This window comes from Engystomops pustulosus, chromosome 6 (assembly GCF_040894005.1).
Source record: "Engystomops pustulosus chromosome 6, aEngPut4.maternal, whole genome shotgun sequence".
In the NCBI taxonomy this organism is placed as follows: Eukaryota; Metazoa; Chordata; class Amphibia; order Anura; family Leptodactylidae; genus Engystomops; species Engystomops pustulosus.
In genome coordinates, this window is record NC_092416.1 from 3,129,455 (window position 1) to 3,153,419 (window position 23,965).

Sequence of the window (23,965 nt, forward strand, 5' to 3'; positions counted from 1 at the left end):
TGTCTGCAGCAGGAGCCTCTCCCCCTCTCTCTCTGCAGCAGGAGCCTCTCCCCCTCTCTCTGTGTCTGCAGCAGGAGCCTCTTCCCCCTCTCTCTCTCTGCAGCAGGAGCCTCTCCCCCTCTCTCTGTGTCTGCAGCAGGAGCCCCCCCCCTCTCTGTGTCTGCAGCAGGAGCCTCTCCCCCCCCCCCTCTCTGTGTCTGCAGCAGGAGCCTCTCCCCCCCCCCTCTCTGTGTCTGCAGCAGGAGCCTCTCCCCCCCCTCTCTGTGTCTGCAGCAGGAGCCTCTCCCCCTCTCTGTGTCTGCAGCAGGAGCCTCTTCCCCCCCCCCCCCTCTCTGTGTCTGCAGCAGGAGCCTCTTCCCCCCCCCCTCTCTGTGTCTGCAGCAGGAGCCTGTCCCCCCCCCCTCTCTGTGTCTGCAGCAGGAGCCTGCCCCCCCCCCCTCTCTGTGTCTGCAGCAGGAGCCTGTCCCCCTCTCTGTGTCTGCAGCAGGAGCATCTCCTGCCCCTCTCTGTGTCTCCTGCTGCAGACACAGAGAGGGGGAGAGGCTCCTGCTGCAGACACAGAGAAAGGGGGAGAGGCTCCTGCTGCAGCCTCTCCCCCTCTCTGTGTCTGCAGCAGCAGCCTCTCCCCCTCTCTGTGTCTGCAGCAGGAGCCTCTTCCCCCTCTCTCTGTGTCTGCAGCAGGAGCCTCTCCCCCTCTCTGTGTCTGCAGCAGAAGCCTCTCCCCCTCTCTCTGTGTCTGCAGCAGGAGCCTCTCCCCCTCTCTCTGTGTCTGCAGCAGGAGCCTCTCCCCCTCTCTCTGTGTCTGCAGCAGGAGCCTCTCCCCCTCTCTCTGTGTCTGCAGCAGGAGCCTCTCCCCCCTCTCTCTCTGCAGCAGGAGCCCCCCCCCCTCTCTGTGTCTGCAGCCGGAGCCCCTCCCCCTCTCTCTCTGTGTCTGCAGCAGGAGCCTCTCCCCCCCCCCTCTCTGTGTCTGCAGCAGGAGCCTCTCCCCCTCTCTGTGTCTGCAGCAGGAGCCTCTCCCCCTCTCTGTGTCTGCAGCAGGAGCCTCTCCCCCCCCCCCTCTCTGTGTCTGCAGCAGGAGCCTCTCTCCCCCCCCCCTCTCTGTGTCTGCAGCAGGAGCCTGTCCCCCCCCTCTCTGTGTCTGCAGCAGGAGCCTGTCCCCCCCCCCCTCTCTGTGTCTGCAGCAGGAGCCTGTCCCCCTCTCTGTGTGTGCAGCAGGAGCATCTCCTGCCCCTCTCTGTGTCTCCTGCTGCAGACACAGAGAGGGGGAGAGGCTCCTGCTGCAGACACAGAGAAAGGGGGAGAGGCTCCTGCTGCAGACACAGAGAGGGGGAGAGGCTCCTGCTGCAGCCTCTCCCCCTCTCTGTGTCTGCAGCAGCAGCCTCTCCCCCTCTCTGTGTCTGCAGCAGGAGCCTCTTCCCCCTCTCTCTGTGTCTGCAGCAGGAGCCTTTTCCCCCTCTCTCTGTGTCTGCAGCAGGAGCCTCCCCCCCCCCTCTCTGTGTCTGCAGCAGGAGCCTCTCCCGCCCCTCTCTGTGTCTGCAGCAGGAGCCTCTCCCGCCCCTCTCTGTGTCTGCAGCAGGAGCCTCTCCCGCCCCTCTCTGTGTCTGCAGCAGGAGCGTCTCCCGCCCCTCTCTGTGTCTGCAGCAGGAGCCTCTCCCGCCCCTCTCTGTGTCTGCAGCAGGAGCCTCTCCCGCCCCTCTCTGTGTCTGCAGCAGGAGCCTCTCCCGCCCCTCTCTGTGTCTGCAGCAGGAGCCTCTCCCGCCCCTCTCTGTGTCTGCAGCAGGAGCCTCTCCCGCCCCTCTCTGTGTCTGCAGCAGGAGCCTCTCCCCCTCTCTGTGTCTGTAGCAGGAGCCTCTCCCGCCCCCCTCTCTGTGTCTGCAGCAGGAGCCTCTTCCCCCTCTCTCTGTGTCTGCAGCAGGAGCCTCTCCCCCCCCTCTCTGTGTCTGCAGCAGGAGCCTCTCCCGCCCCTCTCTGTGTCTGCAGCAGGAGCCTCTCCCGCCCCTCTCTGTGTCTGCAGCAGGAGCCTCTCCCGCCCTCTCTGTGTCTGCAGCAGGAGCCTCTTCCCCCCCTCTCTGTGTCTGCAGCAGGAGCCTCTCCCCCTCTCTGTGTCTGCAGCAGGAGCCTCTCCCCCTCTCTGTGTCTGCAGCAGGAGCCTCTCCCCCTCTCTGTGTCTGCAGCAGGAGCCTCTCCCCCTCTCTGTGTCTGCAGCAGGAGCCTCTCCCCCTCTCTGTGTCTGCAGCAGGAGCCTCTCCCCCTCTGTGTCTGCAGCAGGAGCCTCTCCCCCTCTCTCTCTGTGTGTCTGCAGCAGGAGCCTCTCCCCCTCTCTCTCTGTCTGCAGCAGGAGCCTCTCCCCCTCTCTGTGTCTGCAGCAGGAGCCTCTCCCCCTCTCTGTGTCTGCAGCAGGAGCCTCTCCCCCTCTCTGTGTCTGCAGCAGGAGCCTCTCCCCCTCTCTGTGTCTGCAGCAGGAGCCTCTCCCCCTCTCTGTGTCTGCAGCAGGAGCCTCTCCCCCTCTCTGTGTCTGCAGCAGGAGCCTCTCCCCCTCTCTTTGTCTGCAGCAGGAGCCTCTCCCCCTCTCTCTCTCTGTGTCTGCAGCAGGAGCCTCTCCCCCTCTCTCTCTCTGTGTCTGCAGCAGGAGCCTCTCCCCCTCTCTCTCTGTGTCTGCAGCAGGAGCCTCTCCCCCTCTCTCTCTGTGTCTGCAGCAGGAGCCTCTCCCCCTCTCTGTGTCTGCAGCAGGAGCCTCTCCCCCCCTCTCTGTGTCTGCAGCAGGAGCCTCTCCCCCCTCTCTGTGTCTGCAGCAGGAGCCTCTCCCCCCCTCTCTGTGTCTGCAGCAGGAGCCTCTCCCCCCCTCTCTGTGTCTGCAGCAGGAGCCTCTCCCCCCCTCTCTGTGTCTGCAGCAGGAGCCTCTCCCCCTCTCTCTCTGCAGCAGGAGCCTCTCCCCCTCTCTCTGTGTCTGCAGCAGGAGCCTCTCCCCCTCTTTCTCTGCAGCAGGAGCCTCTCCCCCTCTCTCTGTGTCTGCAGCAGGAGCCTCTCCCCCTCTCTGTGTCTGCAGCAGGAGCCTCTCCCCCCCTCTCTGTGTCTGCAGCAGGAGCCTCTCCCCCTCTCTCTGTGTCTGCAGCAGGAGCCTCTCCCCCTCTCTCTGTGTCTGCAGCAGGAGCCTCTCCCCCTCTCTCTGTGTCTGCAGCAGGAGCCTCTCCCCCTCTCTCTGTGTCTGCAGCAGGAGCCTCTCCCCCTCTCTCTGTGTCTGCAGCAGGAGCCTCCCCCCCTCTCTCTGTGTCTGCAGCAGGAGCCCCCCCCCCTCTCTCCTGGTGTTGGGGTGGGATCCTATGTTGTGTGGTCCTCTCTCTGTGTCTGCAGCAGGAGCCTCTCCCCCTCTCTCCTGGTGTTGGGGTGGGATCCTGTGTTGTGTGGTCCTCTCTCTGTGTCTGCAGCAGGAGCCTCTCTCCTGGTGTTGGGGTGGGATCCTGTGTTGTGTGGTCCTCTCTCTGTGTCTGCAGCAGCCCCCCCCCCTCCCCCCCTCTCTCCTGGTGTTGGGGTGGGATCCTGTGTTGTGTGGTCCTCTCTCTGTGTCTGCAGCAGGAGCCTCTCCCCCTCTGTGTCTGCAGCAGGAGCCTCTCCCCCTCTCTCTGTGTCTGCAGCAGGAGCCTCCCCCCCTCTCTCCTGGTGTTGGGTGGGATCCTGTGTTGTGTGGTCCTCTCTCTGTGTCTGCAGCAGGAGCCTCTCCCCCTCTGTGTCTGCAGCAGGAGCCTCTCCCCCTCTCTCTGTGTCTGCAGCAGGAGCCTCCCCCCCTCTCTCCTGGTGTTGGGGTGGGATCCTGTGTTGTGTGGTCCTCTCTCTGTGTCTGCAGCAGCCCCCCCCCCTCCCCCCCTCTCTCCTGGTGTTGGGGTGGGATCCTGTGTTGTGTGGTCCTCTCTCTGTGTCTGCAGCAGGAGCCTCCCCCCCTCTCTCCTGGTGTTGGGGTGGGATCCTGTGTTGTGGGGTCCTCAGGGCACTGGATGATGTCGGACTGGTTGTGGGATCTGATTATTTCTATCTTTTTCCCTGTACAAGGACAAGGTCAGCTCTTGGCCCCGGGGCAGGTTGCGGTGTCTCCGGCCTCCACGCCCCCGGCAGCGCAGAGCAGCAGCAGCCAGGTCCTGACCGCCATCTACCCCTCTGTGGGGTCCAGCACCCTGGCGGTACCAGCCGCTCCTCCTGCACAGAACCTGGTGTACACCGTGGCCAGCACCGCACCCACCACCATACTGCCTAAGGCCATCACCTCCCCACCCACCATCAGCGCACCCTCCACAGGGGAGAGCCCAGCGCATGTCACCACCGTCACAGGTAGGTGTGTGTGATGCACTATGTGTACCACGTGCCTCCAGGAGCTACCTAAGGGTGGGACCCCCATGAGTACCATCGTATGGGCGCAACATTAAAACCTGTGACAACCCCTTTAAATGCTGTGATCTCCCGAATGTCTGTGACCCGCTCCTCCAGTCATTCCCAGGATGGGTTTAGTTACTTGGTCCGACTCCTACACTGGACCGGAGCGTCAGAGCCGAAATCTCCCAACTCCAGGTCATAGCCAAGCCATAGATCAGTCCAGGACTGCAGAGCAATAGGTGATCGGCTTGTATGTCCTGGTGTGCAGGAGCCTGATCTGTTCTCTGTGATCTTCTCTCCGTCCTGCAGCCTCCTCAGTTACGTTCAGTCTTGTGACCCCCAAACCGCAGCGGAACCTCCCAAAGCCTCCTCAGAAAGTGAAGGCCGCCATCGCCAACATCCCAGTGGGATCGTATGAAGCCTCCTCTCCGTCCCCCTGTGTGCGCTCCGCGTCCCGCCCCGTAACTCTGCCGCAACGCGAGGAGACGCCTGAACCCAAGTAAGACACGTGCAGGTCTCTGCGCCCCTCCGTTATGTGGAGCTGGAACAGTCGCCTCTAATCTTGTGTCTGTGCCTTAGGTTCACATCGGAGTCTCGAGGGGCGTCCTGTGTCCGGGAAGCTACAACAGAGGCGCCATCCGCCTCCCCGAGCGCCTTCCCTGCCGCAGCACCTCGAGAGCCGGCTCCGGGGAAGCCGAGGTTACCTGCCCCAGAGGAGCGAGCAGCACGAGACACCTGGGCCAAAGCGGAGGAGAAGTCTGCGGGGTCTCCACTACAGAGCACCACCTCCGGCATGTCTGACGTGAAAAGGGAACCTCCACAGTCACCTACTGTCAAGAAGGAGTCGGTGGTAGGTAGTGTGAGACCCTGCATGACCCGCAGCAGTTCCTTCCCCTCTCCGGAGGTCGGCAGCGCTCCTCGGTGTCCTCGTATGACTTCTGTTCTCTCCTTTATAGTTTCCTCCAGAATGGAAATCCACCATGTTGGAGAGCCGCCCAGACACGGCTCCTGCTCCCCCTGCCCCTCCCCCACCTTCCTCCCCGGTGGCCCCCTCGGCCTCCAGCGGGTCTCCCGGAGAGGCTGGCCGGTCTGCAGGACCCCTCTCTGAGGTCACCGACAGAAAAGACGTCCCGGTGAAGAAGCCCAAGCTGCGCCCTCCGCCCCTGAAGAAGACCTTTGACTCGGTAGACAAGTGAGTCTTTGCCGTTTGTATGTCCTGTGTCATGTGACTCGCGTGGACCCTCTTCTTCCACGTGTCGGGGTCTTCTCACGAGCTGCTCACGTCTCTCGCTCTCTTACCAGCAGGGTCCTGTCTGAGGTGGACTTCGAGGAACGCTTCGCGGAGCTTCCAGAGTTCAAACCAGAGGAGGTTCTGCCGTCGCCCACCCTGCAGTCTCTGGCCACGTCCCCCCGAGCCATCCTGGGCTCGTACCGCAAGAAACGTAAGAATTCCACTGGTATGTGCGCCACGGGAGCAGGACGCCAGACGGGACGCCCCCGCTGCTGCCGCCGACGCGCACATTGAACGGTCTCTCTGGGTTTTTATCTTCAGATTTGGATTCGTCCAACGAGGACCCAATTTCTCCCAAGAGAAAGATGCGGAGACGATCGAGCTGCAGCTCCGAACCAAACACCCCCAAAAGTGCCAAGTGTGAGGGCGACATCTTCACGTTTGATCGCACAGGTAGGTGGGAGCCTCTGGTGTCCGGCGCTGGGGCGTCTCTCTTCTCGCTGGTGCATTGGACTCACGCTTCGTCTTGCTGCAGGGACTGAGGCGGATGACGTGTTGGCTGAGCTGGAGTACGATAAGGTCCCCTACTCGTCTCTGCGCCGGACCCTCGATCAGCGGCGGGCCCTGGTCATGCAGCTCTTCCAGGAGCACGGATTCTTTCCATCTTGTGAGTGTTGGAGGGGCAGATCATGGCGCTTCCCCGCACCTTCTGTATGGGCTTTGCTGGGTCTCTGCCTGTGACCTGTCAGCGCTCGCTGTGGTGCGCAGGTCACAGGACCCACAGGCTGCTGCAGTCTCTGGTGTCTGATTGTCCCTTCTCTCCCTCCGTAGCTCAGTCCACTGCTGCCTTCCAGTCGCGTTTCTCCGACATCTTCCCCACCAAGGTTTGTCTACAGCTGAAGATTCGGGAGGTGCGGCAGAAGATCATGCAGGCAGCGACGCCCACGGAGCACCCCGCCTTCCCGGAGCATTCATCCCCCAGCACCTCGGAGAGCGGATCTTCTGAAATGCAGCCCCCGGCACAGGATCATGCACTTCGCCCGGCAGAGCCCCCCGATGCCACGTGGGAGGCAGGACAAGAGCCTCCTGAGCCCTCGAGCAGCAGATGAGGCGAGTCCATGTGTACAGCCGCCTACTGAACTACTGGGGGGTCCCCTGGGAGGGCTCAGCAGCTCCTCATGCACAGACAATCCACCCCTCCCTCCACAGAGACGTCCAGACTGCGCCTGTACTCGGGTAACTCCAGCCCCCCATACATGGGATTGGTGGGAAGCACAGGGGGTCGCATAGACCTTGGGGAGGGGGAGATGCTATTTTCTTATGACACTTTAGTTTGTGGAGAAGCAGCTGCACTATGGGGAGCTGCCGAAATCTATGAATATATTATATATAATTCTATATAGACCTTTATATGCAAGAGGAGGCGCAGTATATACACACACGGCCCTATATACATATATATACACTATGTGTATGTCTGTATTATACACGTGTGTGGATATGACTGCCGCCTCTCTGCTTTACACTGCAGCTCCTCCTCAGCATTTCATATTACGCTTTAAAGTTTTTTGGTTTTTTTTCCATTTTTTTTGCTCCAGTTTCTGCTGGATTTGGCGCATGCAAAAAGGTATCCGAGGCGGAGCTGTTGGATACGTGTTGTGATTGCACCTTTTTGCCTTGTGCCCCAGATGTTGTCTGACATTGTACCGAGAGATGGTATACAGCGGCGATACCCTGTACCGGGAGATGGTATACAGAGGCGATACCCTGCTGTCTGTACGGGGAGATGGTATACAGGGGCGATACCCTGTACGGGGAGATGGTATACAGGGGCGATACCCTGTACCGGGAGATGGTATACAGAGGCGATACCCTGTACCGGGAGATGGTATACAGAGGCGATACCCTGTACCGGGAGATGGTATACAGCGGCGATACCCTGTACCGGGAGATGGTATACAGAGGCGATACCCTGTACCGGGAGATGGTATACAGAGGCGATACCCTGCTGTCTGTACGGGGAGATGGTATACAGGGGCGATACCCTGTACCGGGAGATGGTATACAGAGGCGATACCCTGTACCGGGACACGTTATACAGAGGCGGTACCCTGCTGTCTGTACCGGGAGATGGTATACAGAGGCGATACCCTGTACTGGGAGACGGTATATAGAGGTGATACCCTGTACCGGGAGACGGTATACAGGGGCGATACCCTGCTGTCTGTACCGGGAGACGGTATACAGGGGCGATACCCTGCTGTCTGTACCGGGAGACGGTATACAGGGGCGATACCCTGTACGGGGAGATGGTATACAGAGGCGATACCCTGTACGGGGAGACGGTATACAGAGGCGATACCCTAATGTGGTGGGTTTTTTTCCAGTCAGTATCCAGATCTCACTCTGCTGTATATAAGAGGCGTCTGTATAGCAGGATGCACACATATACCGAGGGGCTGTACACTTAGAGCATCGCCATCAGCCGGCGCCCCCTGGTGTCCTTGCCCTGCTTGTGAGGAGAGGGGCTGAGATTGGTAGGAAGTCAGTTCCTGGGGCGCCCCCATCAGCCGGCACCATGCTTGGCACTATAAAGGGTAGAGGGTCTGTTTCAGTGTAGCAGTGCAGCACTGGGAGGATCATGGTTAGTGACGGATGGGGGGCGCTGTGCTGGGGGGAGAGGAAAGTTTCTTAAAACTGATGCCCTTTAATATACAATGAATGGCGTCTCCCGCAGGGGCCCGGAGTGTTGTTATTTCCTAAATATCTCCTAATGACGTGTGATTGGCCGCTTCTTATCATGTGATGTATTCTCTCCCCGGGGAGGGAGTTGCCTGCTCATCATGTCGCTTTGAGTTTTGATGCTGTATTTATGGGGTGACCCAGCGGCCCCCCGATATATACAGGCTGCATTATATCACGCTATCATGGACTCTGGCCGGACTCACTGCTCCCTATTGTGGCCCCTGTAGCAGGGGCCCCCTGTCCTGCACTGCATATGGTGGCAGCGGAGGGGAAGGCAGCGACATAACCCTTTACCTTCCAGCAGTCACCAGTGGCTGCGGATCACGGAGACATCTGGCGCTTAGATTTTTTGTTTGTTCGGAGAGCGAGGACGGAGACGGAACAGACATGTTGATCATGTGCAATATTTCTTACTGTAATGAAATAAAGAAAAATCTGAAAAATCTAGTGTGGAGTTCTGTATCGCCTCGTCCTCAAACAGCTGCAGATCTGGTACAGTGTATTGTTTACATTATGATGATGGATGATGCTCCTGCTCCTCTGCCATCCTTTACTACCATGATGCATTGTTCTCCGGAGCTCCTGTCCTGTGCCCGTGTGCTCTGCTCCTCTGCCCTCCTGTGCCCGTGTGCTCTGCTCCTCTGCCCTCCTGTGCCCGTGTGCTCTGCTCCTCTGCCCTCCTGTACCCGTGTGCTCCGCTCCTCTGCCCTCCTGTGCCCGTGTGCTCTGCCCTCCTGTGCCCGTGTGCTCTGCTCCTCTGCCCTCCTGTGCCCGTGTGCTCTGCTGTGCCCGTGTGCTCCGCTCCTCTGCCCTCCTGTGCCCGTGTGCTCTGCTCCTCTGCCCTCCTGTGCCCGTGTGCTCTGCTGTGCCCGTGTGCTCCGCTCCTCTGCCCTCCTGTGCCCGTGTGCTCTGCTCCTCTGCCCTCCTGTGCCCGTGTGCTCTGCTCCTCTGCCCTCCTGTGCCCGTGTGCTCCGCTCCTCTGCCCTCCTGTGCCCGTGTGCTCCGCTCCTCTGCCCTCCTGTGCCCGTGTGCTCCGCTCCTCTGCCCTCCTGTGCCCGTGTGCTCCGCTCCTCTGCCCTCCTGTGCCCGTGTGCTCCGCTCCTCTGCCCTCCTGTGCCCGTGTGCTCCGCTCCTCTGCCCTCCTGTGCCCGTGTGCTCCGCTCCTCTGCCCTCCTGTGCCCGTGTGCTCCGCTCCTCTGCCCTCCTGTGCCCGTGTGCTCCGCTCCTCTGCCCTCCTGTGCCCGTGTGCTCCGCTCCTGTGCCGCGCCCTCCGCACCCCTGAGGGGGTTGGAAGGCTGCTGACCGGTTCCCTTTATCAGAGTTCATTTCAAGAAGCCTTTTCCACACAGAGAGAACTTCCATGCGCTGAACTGAACACATCGGGGCAGATTTACTTACCCGGTCCATTCGCGATCTAGCGGCGCGTTCTCTGCAGTAGATTCGGGTCTTCCGGTGATTCACTAAGGCAGTTCCTCCGACGTCCACCAGGTGTCGCTGCTGCGCTGAATTCCGCCGAGGCACGTCGGAATGCATGATCCATTGCCGGGTGAAGGTAAGTGCGTGCCGCTAGATCGCAACACTTTTTTTTCGTTCGGGCACAACCCCCCCATTTCCGTCGCGGATATATTTGGGTAACCCGCCATAAAAACGCGATTCGGGCCCTTAATACAGTAAATGACCCCCATCAGGTCCAAAACAGTCCTGGACCCCCTACGGAGCGCCTTCTATGTCGCCCAAGGATAGGTACAAAGTCAGTTATCCAAAAAGGCATCCGTCATGGAAAATAAGTCGCTTCCGAGGGCTCTAGCTTGGGCGCTGTAGCACCGGGAGACGTTTCAGGTGTCATTTTGAGATGAGAATCTTTGCCTTTAAATCTTCAATCTCTTAATCAACAAAGGACGATCTAATGAAATAGGGCATTGTTTATACTCCGCCCCTGTGGCACTTAAAAGGTCAACGCCACCGGTGTCATACAGCAGTCACCTGACCTCTCCAGAGCTTTGTTATTGGACGTATCTGAGCTTATAGCAATGGAAGGACGTCTCGTGCGTTTCCCCTTCTGTAAGGGACAAAGCCGGGAACACACAGGGAGAAGGGGAACTGAGATCATCACCTTTAACATGACACCAGAAGCCAGTGCTAGATGCTACAGAGCCTAAGAGCCTCCCGCTGCGCAGCGCCATTCACCGACAGCACAAGATCACAGAAGCTTCAGGTCAGAAGAAGTTTATTACACATTTTAGGGTCTCCCTTGCACCTGGCAGTGCTGGAATATCGGGGTACACAAGGAAATCCACCAAAGGGCAGAGGTCAAAATACTGTACAAAAGATAGAAAAGCAGAAGGACAGTAACTTGTGGCTGCACAGGAGGTGGAGGGAGGAGAGGGGGTACGACGGTCCCTTTAGCTACATCTTTGGATGGTTCTTATCAGAGGGGGGGTGGGGGTGCTATTGCTGTGCGGCGGAGCCCTCCAGCAGTCGGAGTAGTTCCCTGTGCAGGGTGGGGCACAGGCGGGAGTAGCCCAGGCGGCTCAGGTGCAGGTAGTCGTACAGGTCGTGGTGGCTGATGCTGCCGTCTGACTGCACGAACCCCGGGTCCGCGTCTAGCAGCACCGCGTTGGGGGTGGAGGGCAGCGCCTCCGCCAGCAGCTCGTTCACCCTCCGGTTCCTCTCCCGCAGAGGGTTCGGGTTCTTCCCACGCGGCAACAAACCCTGAAGGATGGAAGGAAACCATTAAAGGGGCGGCCACCATTGTAATAGGCAGGTGGGACCAGCGAACAACGGATCGTACGTGCCCCCCCCCCTCCTGCAGATACTCACCAGCACAATGACCTTGGCTTGTGGTTGTCTCTGCTCCATGCACCGCACAATGGCCTGGACACCACCAGCAATCTGCTCCGCTGTGTGCCCAAAGTTATGGGTGCCCACCCACAGCACAATGATCTGCCGGGAGGAACCGGAGGAGAACAGGGTTAAGTGTGTAGTAAGCCTGTGAGTCCTGCTCCCCCCTCCCACTCACAGAGAAAGCCTGTGAGTCCTGCTCCCCCCTCCCACTCACAGAGAAAGCCTGTGAGTCCTGCTCCCCCCTCCCACTCACAGAGAAAGCCTGTGAGTCCTGCTCCCCCCTCCCACTCACAGAGAAAGCCTGTGAGTCCTGCTCCCCCCTCCCACTCACAGAGAAAGCCTGTGAGTCCTGCTCCCCCCTCCCACTCACAGAGAAAGCCTGTGAGTCCTGCTCCCCCCTCCCACTCACAGAGAAAGCCTGTGAGTCCTGCTCCCCCCTCCCACTCACAGAGAAAGCCTGTGAGTCCTGCTCCCCCCTCCCACTCACAGAGAAAGCCTGTGAGTCCTGCTCCCCCCTCCCACTCACAGAGAAAGCCTGTGAGTCCTGCTCCCCCCTCCCACTCATAGAGAAAGCCTGGGAGTCCTGCTCCTCCTCCACTCATAGAGAAAGCCTGTGAGTCCTGTTCCCCCTCCACTCATAGAGAAAGCCTGTGAGTCCTGCTCCCCCCTCCACTCATAGAGAAAGCCTGTGAGTCCGGCTCCTCCTCCCACTCATAGAGAAAGCCTGTGAATCCTGCTCCTCCTCCCACTCATAGAGAAAGCCTGTGAGTCCTGCTCCTCCTCCCACTCAGAGAAAGCCTGTGAATCCTGCTCCCCCCTCCCACTCATAGAGAAAGCCTGTGAGTCCTGCTCCCCCTCATAGAGAAAGCCTGTGAGTCCTGCTCCCCCCTCCACTCATAGAGAAAGCCTGTGAGTCCTGCTCCTCCTCCCACTCATAGAGAAAGCCTGTGAGTCCTGCTCCCCCCTCCCACTCAGAGAAAGCCTGTGAGTCCTGCTCCCCCCTCCACTCACAGAGAAAGCCTGTGAGTCCTGCTCCCCCCTCCCACTCATAGAGAAAGCCTGGGAGTCCTGCTCCTCCTCCACTCATAGAGAAAGCCTGTGAGTCCTGCTCCCCCCTCCCACTCATAGAGAAAGCCTGTGAGTCCTGTTCCCCCCTCCACTCATAGAGAAAGCCTGTGAGTCCTGCTCCCCCCTCCACTCATAGAGAAAGCCTGTGAGTCCGGCTCCTCCTCCCACTCATAGAGAAAGCCTGTGAATCCTGCTCCTCCTCCCACTCATAGAGAAAGCCTGTGAGTCCTGCTCCTCCTCCCACTCAGAGAAAGCCTGTGAATCCTGCTCCCCCCTCCCACTCATAGAGAAAGCCTGTGAGTCCTGCTCCCCCTCATAGAGAAAGCCTGTGAGTCCTGCTCCCCCCTCCACTCATAGAGAAAGCCTGTGAGTCCTGCTCCTCCTCCCACTCATAGAGAAAGCCTGTGAGTCCTGCTCCCCCTCCACTCATAGAGAAAGCCTGTGAGTCCTGCCCCCCCTCCACTCATAGAGAAAGCCTGTGAGTCCTGCCCCCCCTCCACTCATAGAGAAAGCCTTTGAGTCCTGCTCCCCCTCCACTCATAGAGAAAGCCTGTGAGTCCTGCTCCTCCTCCCACTCATAGAGAAAGACTGTGATTCCTGCTCCCCCTCCACTCATAGAGAAAGCCTGTGAGTCCTGCTCCCCCCTCCACTCATAGAGAAAGCCTGTGAGTCCTGCTCCTCCTCCCACTCATAGAGAAAGCCTGTGAGTCCTGCTCCTCCTCCTCTCATAGAGAAAGCCTGTGAGTCCTGCTCCTCCTCCCCCTCATAGAGAAAGCCTGTGAGTCCTGCTTCCCCTCCCCCTCATAGAGAAAGCCTGTGAGTCCTGCTCCTCCTCCCACTCATAGAGAAAGCCTGTGAGTCCTGCTCCTCCTCCCCCTCATAGAGAAAGCCTGTGAGTCCTGCTCCTCCTCCACTCATAGAGAAAGCCTGTGAGTCCGGCTCCTCCTCCCACTCATAGAGAAAGCCTGTGAGTCCTGCTCCTCCTCCCACTCAGAGAAAGCCTGTGAATCCTGCTCCCCCCTCCCACTCATAGAGAAAGCCTGTGAGTCCTGCTCCCCCTCATAGAGAAAGCCTGTGAGTCCTGCTCCCCCCTCCACTCATAGAGAAAGCCTGTGAGTCCTGCTCCTCCTCCCACTCATAGAGAAAGCCTGTGAGTCCTGCTCCTCCTCCTCTCATAGAGAAAGCCTGTGAGTCCTGCTCCCCCTCCACTCATAGAGAAAGCCTGTGAGTCCTGCTTCCCCTCCACTCATAGAGAAAGCCTGTGAGTCCTGCTCCCCCTCCACTCATAGAGAAAGCCTGTGAGTCCTGCTCCCCCTCCACTCATAGAGAAAGCCTGTGAGTCCTGCTCCCCCTCCACTCATAGAGAAAGCCTGTGAGTCCTGCTCCCCCTCCCACTCATAGAGAAAGCCTGTGCGTCCTGCTCCTCCTCCACTCATAGAGAAAGCCTGTGAGTCCTGCTCCCCCTCCCACTCATAGAGAAAGCCTGTGAGTCCTGTATCCCCTCCACTCATAGAGAAAGCCTGTGAGTCCTGCCCCCCCTCCACTCATAGAGAAAGCCTGTGAGTCCTGCTCCCCCCTCCACTCATAGAGAAAGACTGTGATTCCTGCTCCCCCTCCACTCATAGAGAAAGCCTGTGAGTCCTGCTCCCCCCTCCACTCATAGAGAAAGACTGTGATTCCTGCTCCCCCTCCACTCATAGAGAAAGCCTGTGAGTCCTGCTCCTCCTCCCACTCATAGAGAAAGCCTGTGAGTCCTGCTCCTCCTCCCACTCAGAGAAAGCCTGTGAATCCTGCTCCCCTCTCCCACTCATAGAGAAAGCCTGTGAGTCCTGCTCCCCCTCATAGAGAAAGCCTGTGAGTCCTGCTCCCCCTCCCACTCATAGAGAAAGCCTGTGAGTCCTGCTCCTCCTCCACTCATAGAGAAAGCCTGTGAGTCCTGCTCCCCTCATAGAGAAAGCTTGTGAGTCCTGCTCCCCCCTCCACTCATAGAGAAAGCCTGTGAGTCCTGCTCCTCCTCCCACTCATAGAGAAAGCCTGTGAGTCCTGCTCCTCCTCCCACTCAGAGAAAGCCTGTGAATCCTGCTCCCCTCTCCCACTCATAGAGAAAGCCTGTGAGTCCTGCTCCCCCTCATAGAGAAAGCCTGTGAGTCCTGCTCCCCCTCCCACTCATAGAGAAAGCCTGTGAGTCCTGCTCCTCCTCCACTCATAGAGAAAGCCTGTGAGTCCTGCTCCCCCTCATAGAGAAAGCTTGTGAGTCCTGCTCCCCCCTCCACTCATAGAGAAAGCCTGTGAGTCCTGCTCCTCCTCCCACTCATAGAGAAAGCCTGTGAGTCCTGCTCCCCCTCCTACTCATAGAGAAAGCCTGTGAGTCCTGCTCCCCCTCATAGAGAAAGCCTGTGAGTCCTGCTCCCCCTCATAGAGAAAGCCTGTGAGTCCTGCTCCCCCTCATAGAGAAAGCCTGTGAGTCCTGCTCCCCCCTCCACTCATAGAGAAAGCCTGTGAGTCCTGCTCCCCCTCATAGAGAAAGCCTGTGAGTCCTGCTCCCCCTCATAGAGAAAGCCTGTGAGTCCTGCTCCCCCTCATAGAGAAAGCCTGTGAGTCCTGCTCCTCCTCCACTCATAGAGAAAGCCTGTGAGTCCTGCTCCTCCTCCACTCATAGAGAAAGCCTGTGAGTCCTGCTCCTCCTCCCACTCATAGAGAAAGCCTGTGAGTCCTGCTCCCCCTCCACTCATAGAGAAAGCCTGTGAGTCCTGCTCCTCCTCCCACTCATAGAGAAAGCCTGTGAGTCCTGCTCCTCCTCCACTCATAGAGAAAGCCTGTGAGTCCTGCTCCTCCTCCCACTCATAGAGAAAGCCTGTGAGTCCTGCTCCTCCTCCACTCATAGAGAAAGCCTGTGAGTCCTGTATCCTCCTCCACTCATAGAGAAAGCCTGTGAGTCCTGTATCCTCCTCCACTCATAGAGAAAGCCTGTGAGTCCTGTATCCTCCTCCACTCATAGAGAAAGCCTGTGAGTCCTGTATCCTCCTCCACTCATAGAGAAAGCCTGTGAGTCCTGTATCCTCCTCCACTCATAGAGAAAGCCTGTGAGTCCTGTATCCTCCTCCACTCATAGAGAAAGCCTGTGCTCTGAGGACGGCCCTCATTCAGGAGTTCTGCTCTGCGTCTTTGCGTGTTACTTACCTTGGGTCTGATGTGCTCCAGCTCCCCGTTCTCCAGTCTCCACAGGACGTGTTGGGTGCCCTCACCCAGTCCCCCAAAGTTCAGAGCGTGTAACGGGGAGAAGAGCTCCCTCCAAATCTGAGGGGAGAACCACCAAACCTCCGTTATATACAGATGGAAGGGACTCCCCTAAGAGGTGGGCTGGCACCCATGGGTGCCCCTCGCAGGGACTTACCTCCAGCTGGTGCAGCAGCATAACATTGGAGTCTCCAATGAAGACGACCTCGGGCTCCTTGTCCTTACTGCTCGCCACGTAGTGATTGTGCTGCAAGACACACAGTCACATGACTAGCCGTCTGACTACACACGTCTGACTACACACAAGGCAGGGGGAGGGGCACAGCTGCAGAGAGGCCATGCTGCGAGACACAGAGACTCAAGCCACATAGAAAAGCGTCTGTGTAAGTGATTCAGCATATTCATCCAGGAAGGCGGAGCAAGCACCTACACACAATCCCACCCCCTTGTCAATTTATGGAATATTTCTGTCTGCCCAAAAGCCTAAACCAGAGATCAAAATAATGTCTGGACGATTAGAGGAAACAATCAGCCCCCAAGCCGGTCAGTCATAGTTATTGCTGGGAGCAGGGGCCCCAGAGCCGGGCCGAGCAGAGTGTGGCCCCAGGACTGACCAGAGACATCCAGGACCCATCCCCGTACACATCGGGCACAGCCGTAGCCACCGCTGCCGGGTTCTCTGCACCATCACTCGTGTCCTAGAGGTAAGAGGTAAGGTCACACATCCAGGGGGGTCCCAGTGTCACTACACATCAGCAGTGAGGAGTCCGAGGGACGTGATGGGGGTTCCCATGATCTGGGGGGACATTTAGTGAGGTGGGGGCCCCTGATCTGGGCCGGGGGTCATGTAGTGAGGTGGGGGCTCCTGATCTGGGCCGGGGGTCATGTAGTGAGGTGGGGGCCCCTGATCTGGGCCGGGGGTCATGTAGCAAGATGGGGGCTCCTGATCTGTGGGGGCATGTAGTGAGGTGGGGGCTCCTGATCTGTGGGGGCATGTAGTGAGGTGGGGGCTCCTGATCTGTGGGGGCATGTAGTGAGGTGGGGGCTCCTGATCTGTGGGGGCATGTAGTGAGGTGGGGGCTCCTGATCTGGGCCGGGGGTCATGTAGTGAGGTGGGGGCTCCTGATCTGGGCCGGGGGTCATGTAGTGAGGTGGGGGCCCCTGACCCGGGGGGGGGGGGCATGTAGTGAGGTGGGGGGCATGTAGTGAGGTGCATGTAGTGAGGTGGAGGCCCCTGACCCGGGGGGGGGGGCATGTAGTGAGGTGGAGGCCCGTGATCTGGGCTGGGGGTCATGTAGTGAGGTGGGGGCCCCTGATCTGGGCTGGGGGTCATGTAGTGAGGTGGGGGCTCCTGATCTGGGCTGGGGGTCATGTAGTGAGGTGGGGGCCCCTGATCTGGGCCGGGGGTCATGTAGTGAGGTGGGGGCCCCTGATCTGGGCTGGGGGTCATGTAGTGAGGTGGGGGCCCGTGATCTGGGCTGGGGGTCATGTAGTGAGGTGGGGGCCCCTGATCTGGGCCGGGGGTCATGTAGTGAGGTGGGGGCCCCTGATCTGGGCTGGGGGTCATGTAGTGAGGTGGGGGCCCGTGATCTGGGCTGGGGGTCATGTAGTGAGGTGGGGGCCCCTGATCTGGGCCGGGGGTCATGTAGTGAGGTGGGGGCCCCTGATCTGGGCTGGGGGTCATGTAGTGAGGTGGGGGCCCCTGATCTGGGCTGGGGGTCATGTAGTGAGGTGGGGGTCATGTAGTGAGGTGGGGGTCATGTAGTGAGGTGGGGGCCCCTGATCTGGGCTGGGGGTCATGTAGTGAGGTGGGGGCTCCTGATCTGGGCTGGGGGTCATGTAGTGAGGTGGGGGCCCCTGATCTGGGCTGGGGGTCATGTAGTGAGGTGGGGGTCATGTAGTGAGGTGGGGGCCCGTGATCTGGGCTGGGGGTCATGTAGTTAGGTGGGGGCCCGTGATCTGGGGTGGGGGGTCATGTAGCACTCACCAGGGACATCCAGCGCCCGTCCCCCTGCACGTCCGGCACAGCCGCAGCCTCCGCCGCTGGGTTCTGGTCTCCGCTGCTCATCGTGTCCTGAAGAGCAAATAAGAAGAGGGAAAGGGTTAATCACAAATATTTTCCCCTTTTCTTGTTCATTTCACCAGGATCCAAATTATTCTGCAGATGAGATTTATCTCCGGGCGTCAGAATAATAATCATCACTCGTTACAGAGAGAAAGGACGAAACCTCCCAATAATCTCCAGATATTCCCCAAAACGTTTTATCGCGCCCCCTCCTGACCGTGGGGGTGGGGTGCGGCCCGGCAGGGGGAGGGGGGAGGAGGGGCACGGCCCAGCAGGGGGAGAGGAGGGGCGGGGCGCTGCCCGGCAGGGGGAGAGGAGGGGCGCGGCCCGGCAGGGGGAGGTGGGAGGCGGGGCGCGGCCCGGCAGGGGGAGGGGGGAGGAGGGGCACGGCACAGCAGGGGGAGAGGAGGGGCGGGGCGCTGCCCGGCAGGGGGAGAGGAGGGGGCGCGGCCCGGCAGGGGGAGGGGGGAGGAGGGGCACGGCACAGCAGGGGGAGGGGGGAGGAGGGGCACGGCACAGCAGGGGGAGAGGAGGGGCGGGGCGCTGCCCGGCAGGGGGAGAGGAGGGGCGCGGCCCGGCAGGGGGAGGGAGGGAGGAGGGGCACGGCACAGCAGGGGGAGAGGAGGGGCGTGGCCCGGCAGGGGGAGGGAGGGAGGAGGGGCACGGCACAGCAGGGGGAGAGGAGGAGGGACGGGGCCCGGCAGGGGGAGAGGAGAGGAGGGACGGGGCCCGGCAGGGGGAGAGGAGAGGAGGGGCGGGGCCCGGCAGGGGGAGAGGAGAGGAGGGGCGCGGCCCGGCAGGGGGAGAGGAGAGGAGGGGCGCGGCCCGGCAGGGGGAGAGGAGAGGAGGGGCGCGGCCCGGCAGGGGGAGAGGAGAGGAGGTGCGCGGCCCGGCAGGGGGAGGGAGGGGCGGGGCGCTGCCCGGCAGGGGGAGAGGAGGGGCGGGGCAGGGGGGGGGGGCTCCTTCCTTGTTGTCCTTGGGTTAGCCTTGACTCTTTGGACAAGCCTGGCCTCGGCCCGGGAGGAAACTTTCAGAGGCTGTCCAGGCCGGGGAAGGCTAACAGTAGCTCCATAAGCCTTCCACTTCCGGATGATGCTCCCAACACTGGAGACAGGTAGGCCCAGCTCCTGGGGAAGGGTTTTGTACCCCTCGCCAGCCTTGTGACCCGCCACCATCTTGTCTGTAATGGCCTTGGACGCGCCTTGGTCTTTCCTATGGTGACCCTGTATGAGGCTGTCACAGGTTTGGGGAGGGTCTTACATAGTCAGAAAAGGCTGGAAAACCAGATAATTATCCAAACATGTGACGCTCATTGTTCATTGTGCCTGAACTACTTCTTATACTTCAGGGGAACCAAACAGAATTCTGGGGGTTTGAGGGGTGGGATAATAATTGACCCAACAGAACTTTGTGGTTTGTAAGATTTCTGCATCTGTTTATAAATCCGGCTCTAGTCTGAGGTCTCCAACTTATACCTGGAGGCGATGTATATATATTATACATGTACCGGATATATATATATATCTACACTCCCCGGCCACTTCATTAGGTCCACCATGCTAGTAACGGGTTGGACCCTCTTTTGCCTTCAGAACTGCCTCAATTCTTCGTGGCATAGATACAACAAGGTGCTGGAAGCTCCTCAGAGATTTTGCTCCATATTGACATGATGGCATCACACAGTTGCCGCAGATTTGTCGGCTGCACATCCATGATGCGAATCTCCCGTTCCACCACATCCCAAAGATGCTCTATTGGATTGAGATCTGGTGACTGTGGAGCCATTTGTGTCCAGTGACCTCATTGTCATGTTCAAGAAACCAGTCTGAGATGATTCCAGCTTTATGACATGGCGCATTATCCTGCTGAAGTAGCCATCAGATGTTACAGGGTACATTGTGCTCATAAAGGGATGGGCATGGTCAGCAACAATACTCAGGTAGGCTGTGGCGTTACCAAGGGGCCCAAAGACACCATGACACCACCACCACCAGCCTGACCCGCTGATACAAGGCAGGATGGATCCATGACACCACCAGCACCAGCCTGAGCCTCTGATACAAGGCAGGATGGATCCATGACACCAGCACCACCAGCCTGACCCGCTGATACAAGGCAGGATGGATCCATGACACCAGCACCACCAGCCTGACCCGCTGATACAAGGCAGGATGGATCCTGACACCAGCACCACCAGCCTGACCCGCTGATACAAGGCAGGATGGATCCATGACACCAGCACCACCAGCCTGACCCGCTGATACAAGGCAGGATGGATCCATGACACCAGCACCACCAGCCTGACCCGCTGATACAAGGCAGGATGGATCCATGACACCACCACCACCAGCCTGAGCCGCTGATACAAGGCAGGATGGATCCATGACACCAGCACCACCAGCCTGAGCCGCTGATACAAGGCAGGATGGATCCATGACACCACCACCACCAGCCTGACCCGCTGATACAAGGCAGGATGGATCCATGACACCACCACCACCAGCCTGACCCGCTGATACAAGGCAGATGGATCCATGACACCACCACCACCAGCCTGAGCCGCTGATACAAGGCAGGATGGATCCATGACACCACCACCACCAGCCTGACCCGCTGATACAAGGCAGGATGGATCCATGACACCACCACCACCAGCCTGACCCGCTGATACAAGGCAGGATGGATCCATGACACCAGCACCACCAGCCTGAGCCGCTGATACAAGGCAGGATGGATCCATGACACCACCACCAGCCTGAGCCCGCTGATACAAGGCAGGATGGATCCATGACACCACCACCACCAGCCTGACCCGCTGATACAAGGCAGGATGGATCCATGACACCACCACCACCAGCCTGACCCGCTGATACAAGGCAGGATGGATCCATGACACCACCACCACCAGCCTGAGCCGCTGATACAAGGCAGGATGGATCCATGACACCACCACCACCAGCCTGAGCCGCTGATACAAGGCAGGATGGATCCATGACACCACCACCACCAGCCTGACCCGCTGATACAAGGCAGGATGGATCCATGACACCACCACCACCAGCCTGACCCGCTGATACAAGGCAGGATGGATCCATGACACCACCACCACCAGCCTGAGCCGCTGATACAAGGCAGGATGGATCCATGACACCACCACCACCAGGCCTGACCGCTGATACAAGGCAGGATGGATCCATGACACCAGCACCACCAGCCTGACCCGCTGATACAAGGCAGGATGGATCCATGACACCACCAGCACCAGCCTGACCCGCTGATACAAGGCAGGATGGATCCATGACACCACCAGCACCAGCCTGACCCGCTGATACAAGGCAGGATGGATCCATGACACCACCAGCACCAGCCTGACCCGCTGATACAAGGCAGGATGGATCCATGACACCACCAGCACCAGCCTGACCCGCTGATACAAGGCAGGATGGATCCATGACACCACCAGCACCAGCCTGAGCCGCTGATACAAGGCAGGATGGATCCATGACACCAGCACCACCAGCCTGACCCGCTGATACAAGGCAGGATGGATCCATGACACCAGCACCACCAGCCTGAGCGCTGATACAAGGCAGGATGGATCCATGACACCAGCACCACCAGCCTGAGCCGCTGATACAAGGCAGGATGGATCCATGACACCAGCACCACCAGCCTGAGCCGCTGATACAAGGCAGGATGGATCCATGACACCACCACCACCAGCCTGACCCGCTGATACAAGGCAGGATGGATCCATGACACCCCCACCACCAGCCTGAGCCGCTGATACAAGCAGGATGGATCCATGACACCACCACCACCAGCCTGAGCCGCTGATACAAGCAGGATGGATCCATGACACCACCACCACCAGCCTGACCCGCTGATACAAGGCAGGATGGATCCATGACACCACCACCACCAGCCTGAGCCGCTGATACAAGGCAGGATGGATCCATGACACCAGCACCACCAGCCTGACCCGCTGATAAAGGCAGGATGGATCCATGACACCACCACCACCAGCCTGACCCGCTGATACAAGGCAGGATGGATCCATGACACCACCACCACCAGCCTGAGCCGCTAATACAAGGCAGGATGGATCCATGACACCAGCACCACCAGCCTGACCCGCTGATACAAGCAGATGGATCCATGACACCACCACCACCAGCCTGACCCGCTGATACAAGGCAGGATGGATCCATGACACCAGCACCACCAGCCTGACCCGCTGATACAAGGCAGGATGGATCCATGACACCAGCACCACCAGCCTGAGCCGCTGATACAAGGCAGGATGGATCCATGACACCACCACCACCAGCCTGAGCACTGATACAAGGCAGGATGGATCCATGACACCAGCACCACCAGCCTGAGCCGCTGATACAAGGCAGGATGGATCCATGACACCAGCACCACCAGCCTGAGCCGCTGATACAAGGCAGGATGGATCCATGACACCACCACCACCAGCCTGAGCTGCTGATACAAGGCAGGATGGATCCATGACACCACCACCACCAGCCTGACCCGCTGATACAAGGCAGGATGGATCCATGACACCACCACCACCAGCCTGAGCCGCTGATACAAGGCAGGATGGATCCATGACACCACCACCAGCCTGAGCCGCTGATACAAGGCAGGATGGATCATGGACACCACCACCACCAGCCTGAGCCGCTGATACAAGGCCAGGATGGATCCATGACACCACCACCACCAGCCTGAGCCGCTGATACAAGGCAGGATGGATCCATGACACCAGCACCAGCCTGAGCCGCTGATACAAGGCAGGATGGATCCATGCTTTCATGTTGTTGTACCAAATTCTGACCCTACCATCCGAATGTCGCAGCAGAAATCGAGACTCATCAGACAGGCAACGTTTTTCCAATCTTCTACTCTCCAATTTCGATGAGCTTGTGCAAATTGTAGCCTCAGTTTCCTGTTCTTAGCTGAAAGGAGTGGCACCCGGTGTGGTCTTCTGCTGCTGTAGCCCATCTGCCTCAAAGTTGGACGTACTGTGCGTTCAGAGATGCTCTTCTGCCTACCTTGGGTGTAACGGGTGGCGATTTGAGTCACTGTTGCCTTTCTATCAGCTCGAACCAGTCTGCCCATTCTCCTCTGACCTCTGGCATCAACAAGGCATTTCCGCCCACAGAACTGCCGCTCACTGGATGTTTTTTCTTTTTCAGACCATTCTCTGTAAACCCTAGAGATGGTTGTGCGTGAAAATCCCAGTAGATCAGCAGTTTCTGAAATACTCAGACCAGCCCTTCTGGCACCAACAACCATGCCACGTTCAAAGGCCACAAATCACCTTTCTTCCCATACTGATGCTCGGGAGAACTGCAGGAGATTGTCCTGACCATGTCTACATGCCTAAATGCACTGCCGCCATGTGATTGGCTGATTAGAATGAAGTGTTAACGAGCAGTTGGACAGGTGCACCTAATAAAGTGGCCGGTGAGTGTAGATGGGGTGTATGACGTATATATATATGGGGTGTGTGATGTGTATATATATATATATATATGGGGTGTGTGATGTGTATATATATATATGGGGTGTGTGATGTGTATATATATATATATATATATATATATATGGGGTGTATGATGTGTATATATATATATATATATATATATATATATGGGTGTATGATGTGTATATATATATATATATTGGGTGTATGATGTGTATATATATATATATATATATGGGGTGTATGATGTGTATATATATATATATATATATATGGGGTGTATGATGTGTATATATATATATATATATATGGGGTGTGTGATGTGTATATATATATATATATATGGGGTGTATGATGTGTAATATATATATATATATATGGGGTGTATGATGTGTATATATATATATATATATATATGGGGTGTGTGATGTGTATATATATATATATGGGGTGTGTGATGTGTATATATATATATATATATGGGGGTGTATGATGTGTATATATATATATATATATATGGGGTGTGTGATGTGTATATATATATATATGGGGTGTATGATGTGTATATATATATATGGGGTGTATGATGTGTATATATATATGGGGTGTGTGATGTGTATATATATATATATGGGGTGTGTGATGTGTATTATATATATATGGGGTGTATGATGTGTATATATATATATGGGGTGTATGATGTGTATATATATATGGGTGTGTGATGTAGATATATATATATGGGGTGTGTGATGTATATATATGGGTGTATGATGTGTATATATATATGGGGTGTATGATGTGTATATATATATATGGGGTGTGTGATGTGTATATATATATATGGGTGTGTGATGTGTGTATATATATATATGGGGTGTATGATGTGTATATATATAATGGGGGGTGTGATGTG

General features: G+C 57.8%; 2 protein-coding genes across 10 annotated transcripts in view; one reads left to right on the plus strand and one right to left on the minus strand.

The window, feature by feature from the left end:
• Nucleotides 1-8,785, plus strand: part of CIC (capicua transcriptional repressor) — an 89,854-nt gene extending 81,069 nt beyond the window's left edge. For 4 of the 8 annotated variants that reach the window (XM_072113762.1, XM_072113763.1, XM_072113764.1 and 1 more), the window contains exons 15-22: nt 4,045-4,320; nt 4,672-4,861; nt 4,942-5,212; nt 5,319-5,554; nt 5,665-5,819; nt 5,915-6,046; nt 6,129-6,260; nt 6,425-8,785. In XM_072113762.1, the coding sequence (XP_071969863.1) occupies nt 4,045-4,320; nt 4,672-4,861; nt 4,942-5,212; nt 5,319-5,554; nt 5,665-5,819; nt 5,915-6,046; nt 6,129-6,260; nt 6,425-6,702 (1,670 nt within the window). In that variant the 3' untranslated portion in view covers nt 6,703-8,785. The remainder of the gene's footprint in view (nt 1-4,044; nt 4,321-4,671; nt 4,862-4,941; nt 5,213-5,318; nt 5,555-5,664; nt 5,820-5,914; nt 6,047-6,128; nt 6,261-6,424) is intronic. The other 4 variants (XR_011848168.1, XR_011848169.1, XM_072113761.1 and 1 more) reach the window with 4 other exon arrangements.
• A 1,763-nt stretch (nt 8,786-10,548) lies between these two features.
• Nucleotides 10,549-23,965, minus strand: part of PAFAH1B3 (platelet activating factor acetylhydrolase 1b catalytic subunit 3) — a 19,578-nt gene continuing 6,161 nt past the window's right edge. The window contains exons 2-7 of one of the 2 annotated variants that reach the window (XM_072113769.1): nt 17,475-17,561; nt 16,102-16,185; nt 15,645-15,734; nt 15,431-15,547; nt 11,159-11,281; nt 10,549-11,050 (exon numbers count right to left, since the gene is read on the minus strand). In XM_072113769.1, coding sequence (XP_071969870.1) covers nt 10,787-11,050; nt 11,159-11,281; nt 15,431-15,547; nt 15,645-15,734; nt 16,102-16,185; nt 17,475-17,555 — 759 coding nt within the window. In that variant the 5' untranslated portion in view covers nt 17,556-17,561 and the 3' untranslated portion in view covers nt 10,549-10,786. The remainder of the gene's footprint in view (nt 11,051-11,158; nt 11,282-15,430; nt 15,548-15,644; nt 15,735-16,101; nt 16,186-17,474; nt 17,562-23,965) is intronic. The other variant, XM_072113770.1, reaches the window with a different exon arrangement.